The following is an 18,140-nucleotide window of genomic DNA, read 5'->3' on the forward strand; positions in this document are numbered from 1 at the left end:
CTCGGATCACAATTGCAACCATTAGTCACGATGGTGGCAGCACCGGCCAGTCTGAGTAAGCTCCAGCATACTGTGAGGCCAGGAAATCTGACCACCGACGCAAATACGGAATACGGGAACGCTGCCAAGACATGCCCCCCGCTCCGCCCCTCAAACGCCACAGTATGTCACTAATGTTGCAGTTTGGGTTATCTGAGACCGATATCGCAGAAGGGGTCCTGCGCATGCGCAGTTTTCCGATAAATGAAAAATGCGTGAGATCCCTCATCTGCGTCTGACCATGAATCAGGCCCATTATGGACATTTTTACACATGATGTTTCAAAGGGTGGTGTTGGGGATTTATTTCTCAGCATCTTCCTGGAAGCACACATCACTTTTTTGGCACACACTTCTATATGAGGTGAAAAAACAGATTAGAGAAGCCTGGATTCCTTCACTCACTCAAACCCCAGTGTTAGAGGAAGTGTGTGCTGAGACTGGAAACTATTCTGTGTTTGTTCTAAGATGAGACCGATTGTGTGAAACTTGGTTTAAAATGGTAAGTTGCAATTTCCTTTTCTAAAATGGTAGGTTAATTTTGTAGTGTATGCTGTATATATGTACAGTGAACCTATATAGCAATAAGCATCGGTTGTAGAGACAACAGTGAAACAGAATTAGCTTTATGAAAACTTAGAAAAATAATTATATTTGTTATACCTGTAAAAGACACGTATGTATTGTAATAAAGGTAAGCAGCTTACATTTATATACAGTGAAATGTGTGAGTAAAGTAGAATCACTACTCTGTCAGCGCACAAGGTGATAAAAGGTGTTTTTACAACATGCAAATGTCATCTAGATTTTTCTTTGTCCAATATTAGCTAATATTAATTTGGATTTTGGTGCTAAAGCATATAAGAAGGGCCAAATAATTAAATATCAGTAGAAATGTAATTAATATTCACTGGAAAAAAATTTCTAATAGCACCCGTGTTGTGTATGTCATCTGAATAACAGTGGTTGTCCCACTGAATTATTATTTTGCATACAGAGTACGCATAAATTCACATTATTGTAAACTTGTTACCTTGACAAGACTTATCATCGAAACAAGTTGGAGGATAGTGGTGGACTGTGAATAGCCTTGAGCAGGTATATGCTTTGGAACCATCAGACAGTGGAGGACCCCTGTTTCCCAGGACTCTGGTCAGAATTCATTGTTGACAGACTCTTTTGACTTCTCTCTGGTACGCAGTAACACCTACCTTTGTTGGCTTTTACATTTGATATTATATTATGATTTTTAAATGTGTTTTTAAAGTTAATGCACTATGAGGAGCATTTTCATTTAACTTTGATGAAATTGGATGCCCATATACTGTAAGGAGTGAAGTTGTGGAGTGGAAATACAACTTTATTTTAGATATGCACACTTAGAAAAAATGTGATTGTTAGTAGATCTATTAGCATTTCCTGTACCCCAGCTGTACATTCTACATATGTTTTTTTTTCTTTTCCTTTGAGGTTTATTGCATAATTTCTGGGAAGAATATTAAAATTCTGGATATCATTGTGGACTTTTTCTTTGCTATATTCCTATCCCCTGCAATGACATACATGGCTAGTAATTGCTTGTGATTACATTATGGAATTGAATTGGCAGTGCCCCTAAAAATAGAGACAGCCAAGGAGCACAGAAATGTAAAAATAAATACAGGTATATACACAATTCATATTTATTTAGGAAAATTTTAAAAAAGAAATACATATGACACAACAACTATATAATATACAATTAATAAACATAAAAAATACAGTATACAAAATAAAAAATCATTAAAATATTTTTATGTTTGAGCGCTGAAAGGGGTAACATTTCGGTCATTTCTGCTCGAAATGTCAACGCCGGCGGCTGTGTGCGCCCAAATGGAGCAACAATTGCCATCTTGTGACTGCTAGCGCGCAACACATTTGAATTCCCCTCATACAGGTGAGGATCAGCGTTATATATGTAGATAGTGCTGTCCCCTGTATGGTGCTGTCCACCTAACAGACCTGTCCTCTGTATAGTACTGTCCCTTGTATAGTTTTGCCTCCCTGTTTAGTGCTGCCCCCTGTATGCCCCCTGTATGGTGCTGGCCACCTAATAGACTTATAGTGGCCACTATAGTGTATAGTGCTTTCCATTGTATAGTGTTGCCTCCTTGTATAGTGTTGTCCCTTGTATAGTATGCCTCCCTGTATGGTGCTTTCTACCTAATAGACCTGTCCTTTGTATAGTGCTGTCCCTTTTATAGTGTTGCCTCCGTGTATAATGTTGCCTTCTTGTATAGTGCTGTCTCCTGTATGGTGCTTTCCACCTTATAGACCTGTCCTCTGTATAGTGCTATTTGTTATATAGTTTTGCCTCCCTGTATAATCCTGCCCACTGTATAGTGCTGCCACCTGTAAGGTGCTGTTCACCTAATAGACCTCTCCTCTATATAGTGCTGTCCCTTGCATATTGTTGCCTCCCTGTATAGTGTTGCCTCCCTGTATGGTGCTGCCCCCTGTATGGCGCTGTCCACCTAATAGACCTGTCCTCTGTATAGTGCTGTCCCTTGTATAGTGTTGCCTCCCTGTATAATGCTGCCCACTGTCTGGTGCTGTCCCCTGTATGGTGCTATCCACTTAATAGACCTCTCCTCTGTATAGTGCTGTCCCTTGTATATTGTTGTCTCCCTGTATAGTGTTGCCTCATTGTATAGTGCTTTCCCCTATATTGTGCTGTCCACCTAATAGACCTGTCTGTGAGCGCCCGAACAGAGCAACAATTGAATTGCTCTGTCGGTCGCCATCTAGTGGCCGCCGGCGCCCAACACACTTCAATTGCCCCTATAGAGTGGGGAGCAGCGTTAACCTGAACATTGTGGCGGCCACAAAAGGTCCTGTTTGAATGATCAAATCGGCCACTGTACAGTCATTTCTGCTCGCCAGCTCGGGGGGTTGCAAGTAGAAATGTCAGCATGCAACACACTTTAATTCCCCCATACAGGTGAGGAGCAGCGTTAGCCTTTTATATATATATAGATTTTTATACTGGTGATAAATAGGTTACATTTTATTAATTTGGTAATATTAACCCCCAACTGCAGTGGGGGGAATAAGTAAGTGCAATAATTTCAGATTCTCTGAAGCCCATATATTTATAAACACAATGTATGATTTTTTTATTCTGTATTTTTGTATATACTGTAGGTTTATTAATTGTATATTATATAGTGGTTTTGTCATATATATTTGCTTAATTTTTCTTTTCCCTAATAAACTTGTACAGGTTGAGTCTCCCATATCCAAATATTCCGAAATACGGAATATTCTGAAATACGTAATAATTTTGTCATAACTGAGATAATGAAACCTTTGATTTTTGATGGTTCAATGTACATAAACTTTGTCTAAGGCACAAATTATTAAAAAATATTGTATAAAATTACCTTCAGGCTGTGTGTATAAGGTGTATATGAAACATAAATTAATTTCATTTCTGTACACAAACTTTGCTTGAGCCACAAAATTATTGAAAAAATTGTATAAAATTACTTGCAAGCTGTGTATATAAGGTGAATATAACACATAAATGCATTCTGTGTGTATTTTGGGGTCCCATTCCGAAGATATTTCATTATGATATGCAAATATTCCAAAATACGGAATATTCCGTTATCCATAATACCCCTGGTTCCAAGCATTTTAGATATGGGAGACTCAACCTGTATTGATGTTTAAATTTCTGCACTCCTTGGTTGTCTCTAATGTTACTGACATAGCCATTTTAATTGTGTTTTTTTTTTTAATATTCAGAAGTTATATCTATATCATATTGTACCTATTGATAATGCTATTGCCCCCAAATGTATTTCCTGTTTAGGATAATATATTAGTAGATAAGAGAAAAGTCTGAAAACAGGCATATTTACATGTATGAACAACTCTGCATAGCATACTTGCTGACATTCAGCTCCCTCCTTCCGGGAGGGGGCAGCCAGGCTTCTATGATGGGGGAAGGGGGGGTGTGGCATAAGTGGGTTGTGACAGAGAGATGAGGCAGTATTAGGGGGGGAGCAGGGGCGTGACCACGCAGTTGAGTCATTGTGGCCCCGCCCTTTCTTCACAATGCCGAGATTAACAGCATTGTAAAGAGGGGGGCAGGGCCACAATGACACGATTTAGCATGAATTGCCAGGGGGTTGCAAGGGGGTGGTGGCTGGTTGGGAGATTTGCCTACTTTTCCTTGCGGCCGAGAGCGCCAAACGATTTTTGGGAGCCTCCCGGCCATCCTGGGAGAGTAGACTTGTATGCTGCATAGCCTGTACTTCTGCTGACACAATCTCACTAACACTAGCCCCCATGCAAATGACCATTACCACCCAGTTACGCTCCTTCTGCTGCAAGTGGATATGCAATAGAGTATTGCAGGTTTGTTGTAAATTGTGCATGGCATTACCAACATCAAATAGCAAAAAAAAAATCAACAACAATGAACTTCAAGTGATATTAGTATCAAACAGGGGATATAAAATGCCAAGTTACAAAATACTGGACCTTCTAATGAGTTATTTATTTTTCATTTGGTTTATTAATGCTACTAGTATGCCCGTGGCGAACATTTCGCCAGTTTGATCCCAGAACATACATATGGAAAATGCTTTGTTAGATCATGGCTAGATCATATGTTAATACGATGGAATCGTAGCACAAAGAGGTAGCATTTGTAACTGTATGCTGGCAAGGTGTCTTGATGCACTATTGCACCAAGAGGTGGCACTTGTAATGGCACGCAGGTGAGGTATTCTGACGCAATGCTGCACAAGGAGGATGGTACTCGTATAGCATACAGGCAAAATGTTAGGACACGCTGTTGCACAAGGAGTTGGCAATTGTATAGCACACAGGCAAGATGTTTGGACGCACTGTTGCACAAGGAGATGACACTAGTAGACTTGAGGATATCGTGACGAGGGAACCTGGAATGAGGTAACGGTTAGTATACACAAGGTAGCGACAACGTTGCACATGCAACTTCCTGCTGTCCGGAGACTGGCTTTATACCATAAGGTAGCATATCAATGGTGGGCAGCGTCAGTTGGCCACCACCATGCTACCATTGGATAAAGGGTAGTCAGGTGATGTGAACTGTCATGGCTGCATCCATGATAGCAACCGTAGTAAACAAGGCACAGTGCAGCTCATGGGTGTCGACATGACACTAAGTTTAATGCTCAGTGCATCACTCGCCGCCGCACATGACGTCTGACCACCCAAGGGATCAGGGGAAGCTGGCATTGTGGTGAGTAACGGCCGATCCTAGGCCACAACCTGACATCACGCATGCACAGTTGTGATTTTCTAAAGCAACATCTGGTGGACAAACACTAGTATTGCACTAGCCGGCAACTTCAAATGCCACACTAGACCTCAAAGCGCCACACCATGCCAGAATATGCTGCTCTGCGACCATATTCTTCTTCTCCAGGACTGGCTGGCGCTGATCCTCATGCGATGTGGCTCCTCTGACCTCTTCCTTCCAGCGGCGTGGAGTGATGTCGTGAAGTTACGTGTGCCGACTCCAAGGGGGTAAAAAAAAAACATTATTGAACAAAGGCAGGGGCAGACACAGGATTTTTTTTTAGGGGGGTTGTTTCTAATTTACATATATATAAGTACATGGGCAAAAACATGCAGAGGTGTTTCTAGAGAGAAGGGGGCCCCTGTGCAGTCTCCGTCCTGGCACTCCTCCTCTCCGTCCGGTGGCCGCCTGTGTTCCACGAGAGGTGCGCAGTCAGCGCTGCACTTATAGACTCTGGGCACTAGAGTGTGCCCAGAGTCTATAGCAGATGCGCAGCCGCAGGTCACCGGGAAAATGGCCGTGGTGGCCATTTTCCAGCCGTTTTTACAGGCGCAGACACCGGAGTTGACGTGGGACTACAGAGACAGTGTAATATGGGTGCAGGCTGCGTGATGCGGGCCCCCCCTGGACCCGGGGGCCCGTGTGCACAGCACACCCTGCACCAATTATAGATATGCCCCTGCATACATGTATATATTATATATAACACACATATATACACTCTAACACATACAGACACATACACATGATAAAACATATACATACTTACACTTCCGATGAAACAGCAGGTTGCTAATGGGGGCGGGCAACTCACATCATTAGGCTCCGCCCCATTGCGATAATAGACTGGAGGGGGAAGAATCGGTCTATCAGCGGGGTTGCCAGGTTGAAGGAGGCCTTCCTCCTATAACTCAATCGAGTAACGCGGGCCCCCTCCCATTCTGCCAGTGTCCAGGCCGGGGACTCCAGGCTCGGCAGTCCCCCCCTGATGGCAGCCCTGGGTGTATGTTTTAGTGTGTATGTATGTGTTAGTGGGTATGTGTTAAATCTTGGTACAAATCTTGTTGTGTAATTTAATTTTACTACCACTTTATTGCAAAATGTTTTCAACCTTACATTAATAAAAAAAAGAATGAAATGAATCTGAATCTAGAGAGAAAGGGTATATTTACTTAAGGTTTATTCTAATAGATTTACAATCAATCAACATCGATGTTGTGTTTCTGGGGCTAAATCATACATTAACTAACAGACAATTTTTTTTTTTTTTAAGTATTGGTAAATGTGTGATGTGATGTAGACCAGAACAAAATATCGATGTTGATCAATTTTAAATCAAACAAATGTAAATATACCCCTAATGGTGCCCATCCACTAGCAGACATGAAAACGACTGCACAACTACGACATTGTAATCGTGCAGTCGTTTGTCAGTCTGTGATGAGCCTGCACTGAACGAGCAGATGTTCAGTGCAGGCTCATCAATCAACTGCAAACATGCTCAATCTGACGTTATCGTCAGATTGACCAACATGTTTGCACGATGATAGATGTCTAAACGACCAGCCGGCACGCGCATCGCTGGTCGTTTTAGACATTTTTGCAAACGATTTGCAAATGATTTATGAACGATCGTTATCGTTCAATCGCTCAAATTAATCGTCTAGTGGATGGGCACCTTTTCAGTTGAAATATGTATTAATAATATCAGTTGTATACTTTGTCGAAGCTGAATAATTGAGTAAGACAAGTTCAGTTTAAAATTCAATCACAGCGACGCCATCTTGCGACTGGCCGCAAGACTCCATTTTAGAAATGCGATCGCAAGACGCCATTTTGCGAATGGCCGCCTAAGCGCCATTTTAGATAAACTCACATTTTAGTACATGTGGCGATAATACCATTAGCATCATGCAAAGGCATCTGTGACCATTATCATATTATTATAATCATTAAAAAAATCGTTGTGTGTGTATGCAGCTTAAGAAATAAAGGTTTTTGATAACTAAGGTATTATACATGATAAGCAAGGTGTGTTTGGTCTCGTTCTGATGCATACGCTTTTTACAGCATCCCGGTGTTATCGGTGGAGAGATCGCATCATGCAAACTCAAGTTACGGATCGCAGAACTTACAAGCAACAAAATGTTTAGCTGATGAAATGTTACAGGAGGCGTTACCAGAAAGACTCCGGCTGTTAGAGGCAGGGAAAGTCTATTTGAAACAACCTGTTAAATGTGCCGTAACATATGCTTCTCCTCTGGGAACCAATGATATCAGCAGGAAATTTCCCCTTTGTCCTGCTTTAGTCTGGGGGGAATAAATACATGTGCCCATATACTGGTTTAGGAGTCCATGCTGAAGGTTGTATGTACTAGGGGTCTCTAGTCTGAGGTCCGGAGGCGCAAGCGTATGTATACTGTACTTGGGTCTGTATTATTTCCTTTTTACGCCTAAAGTATGTTTGTATAGATTGCGTGTAACTGACTGTACTTTTACCTGAATAATACTTGTGCGTTGGAACCACAGATTCCACTCCTGTCTTTATTTGCGGTCATACTGCGTACGCAATTAGTGTTGTGTTTAGAGGTTTATAGGAAGGTTTTCAGAAGGTATAGGCAAGGGTATATAGAGGTTCATTTCTAATATTGTTAGTTGGGGGCTCGTGAAGAAGTCACTTACCTGCTCACACGGTACATACGGTCATCGATATTTCAGCAAAGGGTGGAGTGGCCACATGCAGGGTTTGCCTGCAACCGCTTTGTGCTGAAAGATCGCTATCCATCTCCGTGTGAATTAAGGAAGCTAACTAGAATCCAGGGACAAGAGAGGAAAAAGTTTGTTTTCCTCTGTTGATAGAACCTTGTGTTTAGAGGGGTGCCGCAGTATTGCGTACGTGGCTAAAACGCATTTTTGCATAGGCAGTTAAAAAAGTAATTATATGGTTGTGTGGTAGTCGCATAATTGTGTATGCGGCCGTTCGCACAATAGCGTATATGCACTTCCAGTTCTGCTGCCACGTGTTTGAACAAAGCCATTGAGGTTTACATTTTTTTTTCTATTACCAATATCTGGGTTAAAAGTGTATTTTTCTGCGCAGGAAAAAGTGTGTAACAGTGAGTGTATTGTTGGTAGGGGTAATTTATTCCCTAAAGTTAAGGGTATCGTATGATCCTTAAGGGCTAGGTGCAAGGGTTAGCCTAGTCGCTCGGTAAGCAGCTTTACCGTTCTAAACACAGTAGCAGGTGTACATGTTGTCTTTGTTGTATAGAGGTGCGTGAGAGTGGCCGATATATAAACTCTCATAGGTCTGGAAGTTACCTTACTAAAGCTTATCCAGGTGTGGAAGTGGCCTGCTTCAAATCTTATCCAGGTGTGGAAGTTGCCTTACTAAATCTTATCCAGGTGTGTGGGCGCCGCCAACTTAAATCATCCACAGGTAAGTGAAAGTGTCTTGATTGTCTTTCACCGGTTTAAATTTTTATTGAAAAGCGTAGGAGTTGTCTCAGAATGGGAGCCACGCAAACAGTAGAGATGTTAAGCAATGATGTGCTGCTAATGGAGGCGCCGATCGGATCGGCCCGTCGTATCATGCATACCAAGTAAGGTACTTATGCAATAAGGTATTGTGATATATGGTTTAATATGACGAGGAAGAGTGTTAGACCGTTTCCCAGAATTGGTAGTTTTGACAAAAATGTGTTAGATAATGTCCAGGATCACATCAGTATGGTGCGATCCCGAGAGAAAAAGATTAAGTATTTTGAATGTTTAAAACTATGGCAGCATGAAGGGGATGCTTGGCTTAAAAATGTGCAAATGATGCAAACTAGCATTGCGAACGCATTGCCAGAAAATACATCCACGACACTGAATTGCAATACGGGCGAGCCGCAAATTGGCATCATGGAGAGTATTGCCAGCAGTTCACGCTCACCTCCCCCACCTTATGTGGACGGAGGTGCAAGTACAGTTACCAAAAATACCAACAAAAATGTAACAAGTAATTTGTACCCCCTCTTAAGTAACCATAAAGAAAATGTTTATGACGTAGATGATGAGCCTATTGTAATGTCTGCCATTTCCCATGCTGTGCAAATGATAGATGCTGCATCACCACAATCACGGGTGGTGCCGCCATCTCCATCGGTAACAGCAAGGGAAGTGTTAATACACTCTGCACCCATTGAGGAAGTTGTTAATACCATACATAGCAGCAGCAGATTAAACCCCCAGCCAGGTAATCAGGTCAGAGGTAGCAACGCTGCCGGTCTGCATCCCATTCGGACAATAACTGTTCCGAATGGAAATGCGGATGCAAACGGTGTAGTCCCCACTAGGGAAGTAGTAATGCATTGTCCATGGACAAGGGCAGAACTAAATTCCATCATAAATGATTTCCCTGATCCAAAAAAGGAATTAGCCAAATCTCAAAGATTTTTGAGAAATTTGGGTAGTTCTCATGAGCCCACTAATAAAGATTGGCGTGTAGTGTTAAGGGCCTGTCTACCACGCAGTACCGACGTGACAAAATTTATCACGGATTGTGTATTGAATGGCGACGTTCCTTTAACAGACCAAGTAAACCAAGGTAACATTTCCCGCATTGTGACTCAATTGGGTATATATTTTCCGGTAGTAGTTAACTGGAACAAAATCTTCACAATCAAACAAAAGGAGAGTGAAACTGCAGAAGACTATTGCGATCGGGCTCTGCAGGCTATCACCCAGTACACTGGGATAGAAGATATTAAAGATAGCATTTACCACAGGGGAATGATAGTCACGATATTGATGGACGGTTTAAAAGAGAATTTAAAAACTCGGGTTCAGACCTCACAGCCTGGCTGGAGGGGACTTACAATAGATAACCTCATAGAGTCTGCCATAGAACATGACAAAAACATCTCAAAAAAGAGGGAGACCCAGAGCGAAAAATTAATGGCTGTCAGTATACAAGCTCTGGAGGGAATGACGGTAACACCACAGCCAACAGACACGCTTGCACTTGCACACACACTCATGTCAGAACAAGTTGCTCTCACTAACCCCACTCAACAACAAACACAACTCTATCCCACTAACCCAATGCAACCACAGGTCCCAGGATATCCACCTACTTCCTATCCCCCACAATACCCTTAACCTCCCTATCCTTACCCATATCCACCACCTTTACCCTCTGCTCAAACTCCACAACAACACATGCTTTCACCTGAATCACGGACATGTTTTAATTGCAAACAAACAGGACACTTAAGTAGAAACTGCACAGTAAAAAGAGTATGGACCCCACACCAAGGGAAACCTGGATATCCCCATAAGGGATATGCACAGAGATCAGCAAATATTCAGCAAGCACCAGCTCCAATTGTAGCCGTAAATGCTTTATTGGAGAATGGTAGCCAACGCTAGGGGTCAGGTCATACCTGTAGTCTACAGATAGTCAGGTTAACGGGAAGTACTAGGGAAGAACCGGTCATGATGGTTGATGTAGCTGGTACTGAATATCCTTTTCTTGTAGACACAAGGGCGACCAGGTCAGTGATAAAATCTCCCGTTAATTTGCAGGTGACCAACGAGACAGTACCAACAATGGGTGTAACAGGTAAAGTGGAACATTATCCTTTAACAAAGTCCACAGAGGTTACTATTGGGCCGTTGCATACCAGGCATTCTTTTCTCCTGGCTGCTGCAGCTCCTACTAACCTACTGGGCAGAGACTTGTTATGTAAGATGGGATGTGTTATATATTGCACTCCTGATGGTGTATATTTAGATATCCCAGAGAGAATGGTATACGAGGTGCGGGATATGTTAGACACTCCTCAAAGGATAATGTATCACTCTACCGTTTTAAAAGAAAATCCATCACAAGTAGATGAAATGTTGTCCCAAATTCCAGATTCCCTTTGGACAAAAGATGGACAGGACACTGGATTAATGGCAAACGTAAGCCCGGTAATGGTAAACTTAAAAAGCGGTAGGCAAGCTCCAAAAATTCCCCAATACCCACTAAAAAAAGGAGTACTAGGGGTGTTTCCAATAATCGAGCGATTATTGCAGCAGGGAATTTTAGTTTGTACAGCTAGTGTAGCCAACAGTCCCATCTTTCCAGTAAAGAAGAGTGGTGGGAGGGGTTATAGGCTGGTGCAAGACCTTAGAGGTGTTAATAAGGTAGTAGAGAGCCAATTCCCTGTAGTGCCGAATCCAGCTGTCATCCTGATGCAGATCCCACCAAATGCAACCCATTTCACTGTCATTGACCTCTGTTCTGCTTTCTTCTCTGTGCCTCTCCACCCTGACTGTCAGTACCTATTCGCATTCACATACAGAGGTGTGCAATATACATGGACACGATTGCCCCAAGGTTTCATAGACAGCCCCAGTATTTTCTCCCAGGCATTGCATGACTGTTTACAAGCTTTTCAACCTGCCAATGGATCAGTTCTAATTCAGTATGTGGACGATTTATTGCTATGTTCTGACTCTTTTATGTCATGTGTGAATGATACTAAACTTTTGTTACTTCATCTCTCGCATACAGGACACAAAGTGGCTAAGGACAAGTTACAGCCGTGCCAGCCCAGAGTAAAATATTTGGGACACTGCCTAAACCAGGGGTTACGACATCTCACAAATGATAGAATCCAGGCCATACAAAACATGACACTGCCGCAGAATCAACAGCAAATTCGTACTTTCTTGGGAATGTGTGGATATTGCTGAATGTGGATCCCAGGTTTTTCTATTTTGGCCTTGCCTTTACAGGAACTAGTCTCTTCCTCAAAGCCCGATCGCGTCACACACACTGAGGAATCAGAACAGGCTTTTCTTAATCTTAAGGATAGCCTGACAAAAGCTCCTGCATTGGGAATACCCAATTATGAAAAACCTTTTGATTTATATTGTACGGAAGCCGATGGTTGTGCTGCAGGTGTCCTTACACAAAAACATGGTGATGCCAGTAGGCCCGTAGCATACTACAGTGCCCAATTGGACACGGTAGCAAGATCACTCCCCACCTTTTTGAGAAGTGTAGCAGCTACCGCTTTATTGGTGAGTAAAAGTGAGGATGTAGTATTGGGCCATGATATGATTGTCTACACTCCCCATGCTGTATCTGCTCTGTTGAACTCAGCTCAAACCAGACATGTCTCCTCGGCTAGGTTCACCAAATGGGAACTAGCCCTAATCGCTCCTGCAAATATTACTGTTAAACGTTGCAGTACGCTGAATCCAGCAACATACCTACCATATGTACAACATGATGTACAAAGGGTGGAAGGAGAGGATTTGCTGGCGGGAGGTGAGTTCAGCAGACATGATGACACTCACGATTGTATGACATTTCTGAATCAGACCTTTACTGCTAGACCTGACATACATGACACACCTTTAGAGAATGTGGATGTGACTTTCTATACGGATGGGAGTTGTCATAGACAAACAGACACAGGTGAATTATGTACAGGTTATGCTGTTGTAAATGACACAGACATCATGGAAGCTAAACCTCTCGGTCCTCCTCACTCAGCCCAGGTGGCAGAGTTAGTAGCACTGACTAGAGCATGTGAACTGGCAGCAGGCAAATCTGCTAACATTTACACTGACTCGAGGTACGCGTTCGGGGTGGTGCACGATTTTGGGGCTCTATGGCGTCTGAGAAATTTTATGACAGCAGCAGGCACACCAGTTGCACACTCCTGACACATAAAACATCTCTTAGAAGCAATCCAACTGCCCAAGGCAGTGCCTTAATTAAATGCAAAGCCCACACATGTGAGGATGACCCGGTGTCACTGGGCAACAACAGAGCTGATGAAGCTGCAAAATGGGCAGCAGGGTTAAAAATGTCTTCCCCGATTGAAACAATTATGTCATTCCAAACCATTGATATGCTGAAATTAATTGAGATGCAAAATTTGTGTTCAATTCAGGAAAAATCCATATGGAAGTCCAAGGGGTGTGGGCAAGAGTCCTCTGGGCTCTGGAGGGACAGACATGGTAAGCCAGTAGCCCCCAAGGCATATTACCCCAGCCTGGCTGAGGCAACACACGGTCTGACTCACCTGGGCAAACAGGGTATGTGCAAGTTGGTGAGGGCATACTGGTGCGCACCAGGTTTTTCTTCACAAGCAGAGAAGATAGCAATGTCCTGTCTGACCTGCTTGAGAAAGAACATAGGGAAAGCGATCCCTATCGAACCGTCCCACATTCCACCGACTGATGGACCTTTCCAGGTGATACAAATTGATTTCATCCAATTACCACCCTGCAGGAACCTTAAGTATGTACTAGTGTGCACAGATGTATTTTCTAACTGGGTTGAGGCGTACCCAGCGGCCACTAATACTGCTGCGTTTACTGCCAAGAAAATAGTTCAGGAATTTGTATGCAGGTACGGTATCCCTAGAATCATTGAGAGTGATAGGGGTACCCATTTCACAGGTGATGTTTTTCAAAATATGTGTAAGCTAATGGGTATTAATAGCCGACTTCACACCCCCTACCAAACGCAGGCCAGTGCCAAGGTAGAGAGGATGAACGGAACTATTAAAAATAAGCTAAGTAAACTCATGGCAGAGACTGGACTAGGATGGCCAGAAGCGTTACCTTTGGTCCTACATAGCATAAGGACCACTCCTAGACCTCCTCTGAATCTGTCCCCATTTGAAATACTATTCGGCAGACAAACTCATTCATTATAAGTCCCCAGGAAGACTTGAAGGGTAACAACGAGGTAACTGTAAAGTATCTTATATCAATGAGTAGGCAGTTAAAGCAACAGCAGCAGAAATTGAAATTGTTGTCTAATGATATGCCTGAAACTAACTGTCATGATGTTGAACCAGGAGAATATGTAATGATCAGAAATTTCTTGCGTTCAGGTTGTTTGACTGATCGGTGGGAAGGTCCATACCAGGTGCTGCTGACGAGTACTACATCTTTGAAGGTGGCCGAGAGAGATACCTGGGTCCATTCCACTCACTGCAAAAAGGTCAATCAACCGGTGGAGAAACAAGGCGGAGACAAGGCTGATAGTGTGGACCTGTCGCTCGCAAACTTGTTTCGGGAGGATTGAAAAGGTTGTAGTGAGATACCTGAACCGAGAGAAATTTTGCAGGACTTGTTGTTAAAATGGACAGGCCTGCTGTGTTCATTCTCATATTCTCTTTTAGAGTGTTCACCATCCTGGTCAGTTCGTGAATATCCAGTGTCTGTGATGGGGGACCGATTGAGGAAACAGGAGCTGATGGCAGTGCTGATGGAGTGGAGAAAGGAGGAGTGCAATGCCAATCAGGGGAGTGTCTGACCAATCTTAGTACTGTTATTGTTAAGAGAGCTGTCATTCCGGATACTCGGGGAAGGTGTGGAGGTTTATCGTCTGAAGATTCCTGTATTTGTGAGTTTTGTGGGTCCCTAGTTGATGAGAACTGTATCCAACGGTGCCAACCTAAATATAACCCGTACTGGGGAGGGTATCCTTTAGATGATTATCACAGCATGGTAGGCAAAGTGTTAAATCAAACTGATTGCTGGGTGTGTTCACATGTGCCACAGGGACAGCATAATGTAGGGTTGGTGCCATTTCCGCTGAATATCACGGAAATTTTAGATTTACAAAAAGGGAAAACTTTGGATGGAAAATTCCTCTCATCCAAACCACCTCATTTCAAACTCTATCAATTTCAAGTAGATAGATCACTTTTATGTTTGAACATAACCAACCCCAATAAACCCGGAGGTCGGGAAGTGACGGGGAATAATCAGACGATGACCTTCTCACAAAGAGCTGATAATGAGTCCATAAACTATTATCTGTTACGCTCAATTAAATCAAGTGGAAAACATTTTAGGTACCGGTATACATTGAGTTCCACCAAAGAAATGATTGGTAAAGTACCAGATGGTTATTTTGCTAAAATAATACAACCAGAACCTTGCATATACCAGATGGAAGAGCCTGAGATAGGATTGTTTGCAAGGGAAATGTGTTTAATGATAATGATGCATACCATTCCTTATGTTATCCCTGATAATGTATATTTTATATGTGGAAGAAAAGCGTATAAATGGCTCTCCCCGAGTTCCGAAGGTTTGTGTAATCTGGGAAGAGTAGTCCCAGAAGTTATGACCCTCACACATGTTGAAATGTTGGCAATACATAAAAACACACCATCACCATATCTTCACACGCAATATGAACACAGAGGCAAGAGAAATATGATACCTGGTGATATGCATAAAGCCGCTCAGTTAATCAGTGAGACAAATGGCTTCCAAGTTTTAGTCGCCCTGGATCCCACCAGAATTGCTTGGGGTACATTAAATTTTAGATATATCCAGGAACTTGCTAAATTAATAGATAATATCACCGAGATGTACGATGACACATTCAGGTACATGGGGAGAGAATTGCAAGCGTACAAGAAAGAACTAGTGCAACACAGGCTAGTGTTGAATTATTTAACCGCTGTTACTGGAGGGTATTGCGTAATGTTAGCCACCCAATTTGGAGTAAAATGTTGCACTTATGTCACCAATGATACCAGCGACCCTAAGGAGGTGATAGACCAGAAGATGGATGAGATTCTGCAGCTAAAGTGGGAATTTCGTAAGAACCATAACGCATCAGTGGCTGAAGCAGGGGAAAAGATAGAAGGATGGGTGTCATGGCTGAACCCAGTTAAATGGTTCTCGGGTCTAGGGGAATGGGTCCAGGAAGTGATCGCCAGCATAGGCAAATTCTTGATCCTTATACTCATTGTCATCATAATAATTGGCATATGCGCCCGGTGTGTTTCTATTGTGTTGAAGTTTGGAAAATGTAAAAATAGAGTAAAACGAAAGAATGAAATTATGATGGTGGTCAGAAATGATAATATGTATACCGAGGTAGATACAGAACTGCATTACAACCCTGAGCTAGGAAGTACCATCATTTAAATGTATAATATTTAGACATGCATAGAAGATATTATTGAAATGTTATTTATAGAACACCTCAGATAATGTAAAGTCTCAAATTCCCCTTCAAGACTGCTGTTATAAGACTGGTGCATTCCCACACCTGTCACATGATCTCCCAAGATCCGCGGTGTGCGTATAATAGTAGTTTTATGTCCCCACCCAGAGACACATTATTGATGGATTAAGGAACACCTTGTGCCATCCCAGAATAACACTAAATAATATGTAAATGTAAGCCTAAAATAAATTTATATAACAGATTGTGATAGCATGTTGTTTGCTATCAAAGGGTGGACTGTCGAAGCTGAATAATTGAGTAAGACAAGTTCAGTTTAAAATTCAATCACAGCGACGCCATCTTGCGACTGGCCGCAAGACTCCATTTTAGAAATGCGATCGCAAGACGCCATTTTGCGAATGGCCGCCTAAGCGCCATTTTAGATAAACTCACATTTTAGTACATGTGGCGATAATACCATTAGCATCATGCGAAGGCATCTGTGACCATTATCATATGAAGCAAGTGGCCAGGTGACAACTGGCTTGGGTAGATAAGTTTCCTGCATAGTGTTTGTTCACTACGGGTTGTCTGGCTAGAATAAATAAGCAAGCTTCCTGCAATGACACAGGAAAGGTGGGAGGGCCTGCTGATAGGAGATGTAGAACTATCTGGCCCAGCATGCTAAAATGTTAGAGACAAGGCACTTATCCTCACACACACATTAAATATGTCTTTATATCAATCCCCGAATACTCACACATTTCATATTCACACATAAGGTTCCATAAGCATCAAAATGTATGATTCAAGTTGGTTAAGTTAGTTTAAATGCTAAGAAATAAAGGTTTTTGATAACTAAGGTATTATACATGATAAGCAAGGTGTGTTTGGTCTCGTTCTGATGCATACGCTTTTTACAGCATCCCGGTGTTATCGGTGGAGAGATCGCATCATGCAAACTCAAGTTACGGATCACAGAACTTACAAGCAACAAAATGTTTAGCTGATGAAATGTTACAGGAGGCGTTACCAGAAAGACTCCGGCTGTTAGAGGCAGGGAAAGTCTATTTGAAACAACCTGTTAAATGTGCCGTAACATATGCTTCTCCTCTGGGAACCAATGATATCAGCAGGAAATTTCCCCTTTGTCCTGCTTTAGTCTGGGGGGAATAAATACATGTGCCCATATACTGGTTTAGGAGTCCATGCTGAAGGTTGTATGTACTAGGGGTCTCTAGTCTGAGGTCCGGAGGCGCAAGCATATGTATACTGTACTTGGGTCTGTATTATTTCCTTTTTACGCCTAAATTATGTATGTATAGATTGCGTGTAACTGACTGTACTTTTACCTGAATAATACTTGTGCGTTGGAACCACAGATTCCACTCCTGTCTTTATTTGCGGTCATACTGCGTACGCAATTAGCGTTGTGTTTAGAGGTTTATAGGAAGGTTTTCAGAAGGTGTAGGCAGGGGTATATAGAGGTTAATTTCTAATATTGTTAACTTAGTTAAACAGCACTATATCAATCAACTGATATACTAACTCGTAATTTATTCTGCATTTAGCTGATTTCTAAACTTTAAGTAGATTGAGGAGCACACTGCAAATCTTTAAACACGAATCCCTTTAAAAAGCCAAGGAGCATGATAATATCACCCCTTAAAAAACAATGCTGCATTTAAGATAAGGGGCTCTATTTATTATCATTATTTTTACTAAAATAAAGTGAAAAAGTGTGTTTTCACATCCTTTTCACATTATTTTAGTTTCACCTAAAGTTACTATAGGG

The 18,140-nt window shown here is 42.2% G+C and overlaps 1 protein-coding gene across 2 annotated transcripts in view; it reads left to right on the forward strand.

Moving 5' to 3' along the window:
- Positions 1-459: 459 nt before the first annotated feature.
- The window catches only part of LOC148537611 (E-selectin-like), a 228,256-nt gene continuing 210,575 nt past the window's right edge, over positions 460-18,140 (forward strand). For both annotated transcript variants that reach the window (XM_088460535.1, XM_088460536.1), the window contains exon 1: positions 460-540. In XM_088460535.1, the coding sequence (XP_088316661.1) occupies positions 538-540 (3 nt within the window). In that variant the 5' untranslated portion in view covers positions 460-537. The remainder of the gene's footprint in view (positions 541-18,140) is intronic.

The sequence above is a fragment of the Taudactylus pleione genome, unplaced genomic scaffold, assembly GCF_031769625.1.
Source record: "Taudactylus pleione unplaced genomic scaffold, aTauple2 ptg000048l, whole genome shotgun sequence".
NCBI classification, from domain to species: Eukaryota; Metazoa; Chordata; class Amphibia; order Anura; family Myobatrachidae; genus Taudactylus; species Taudactylus pleione.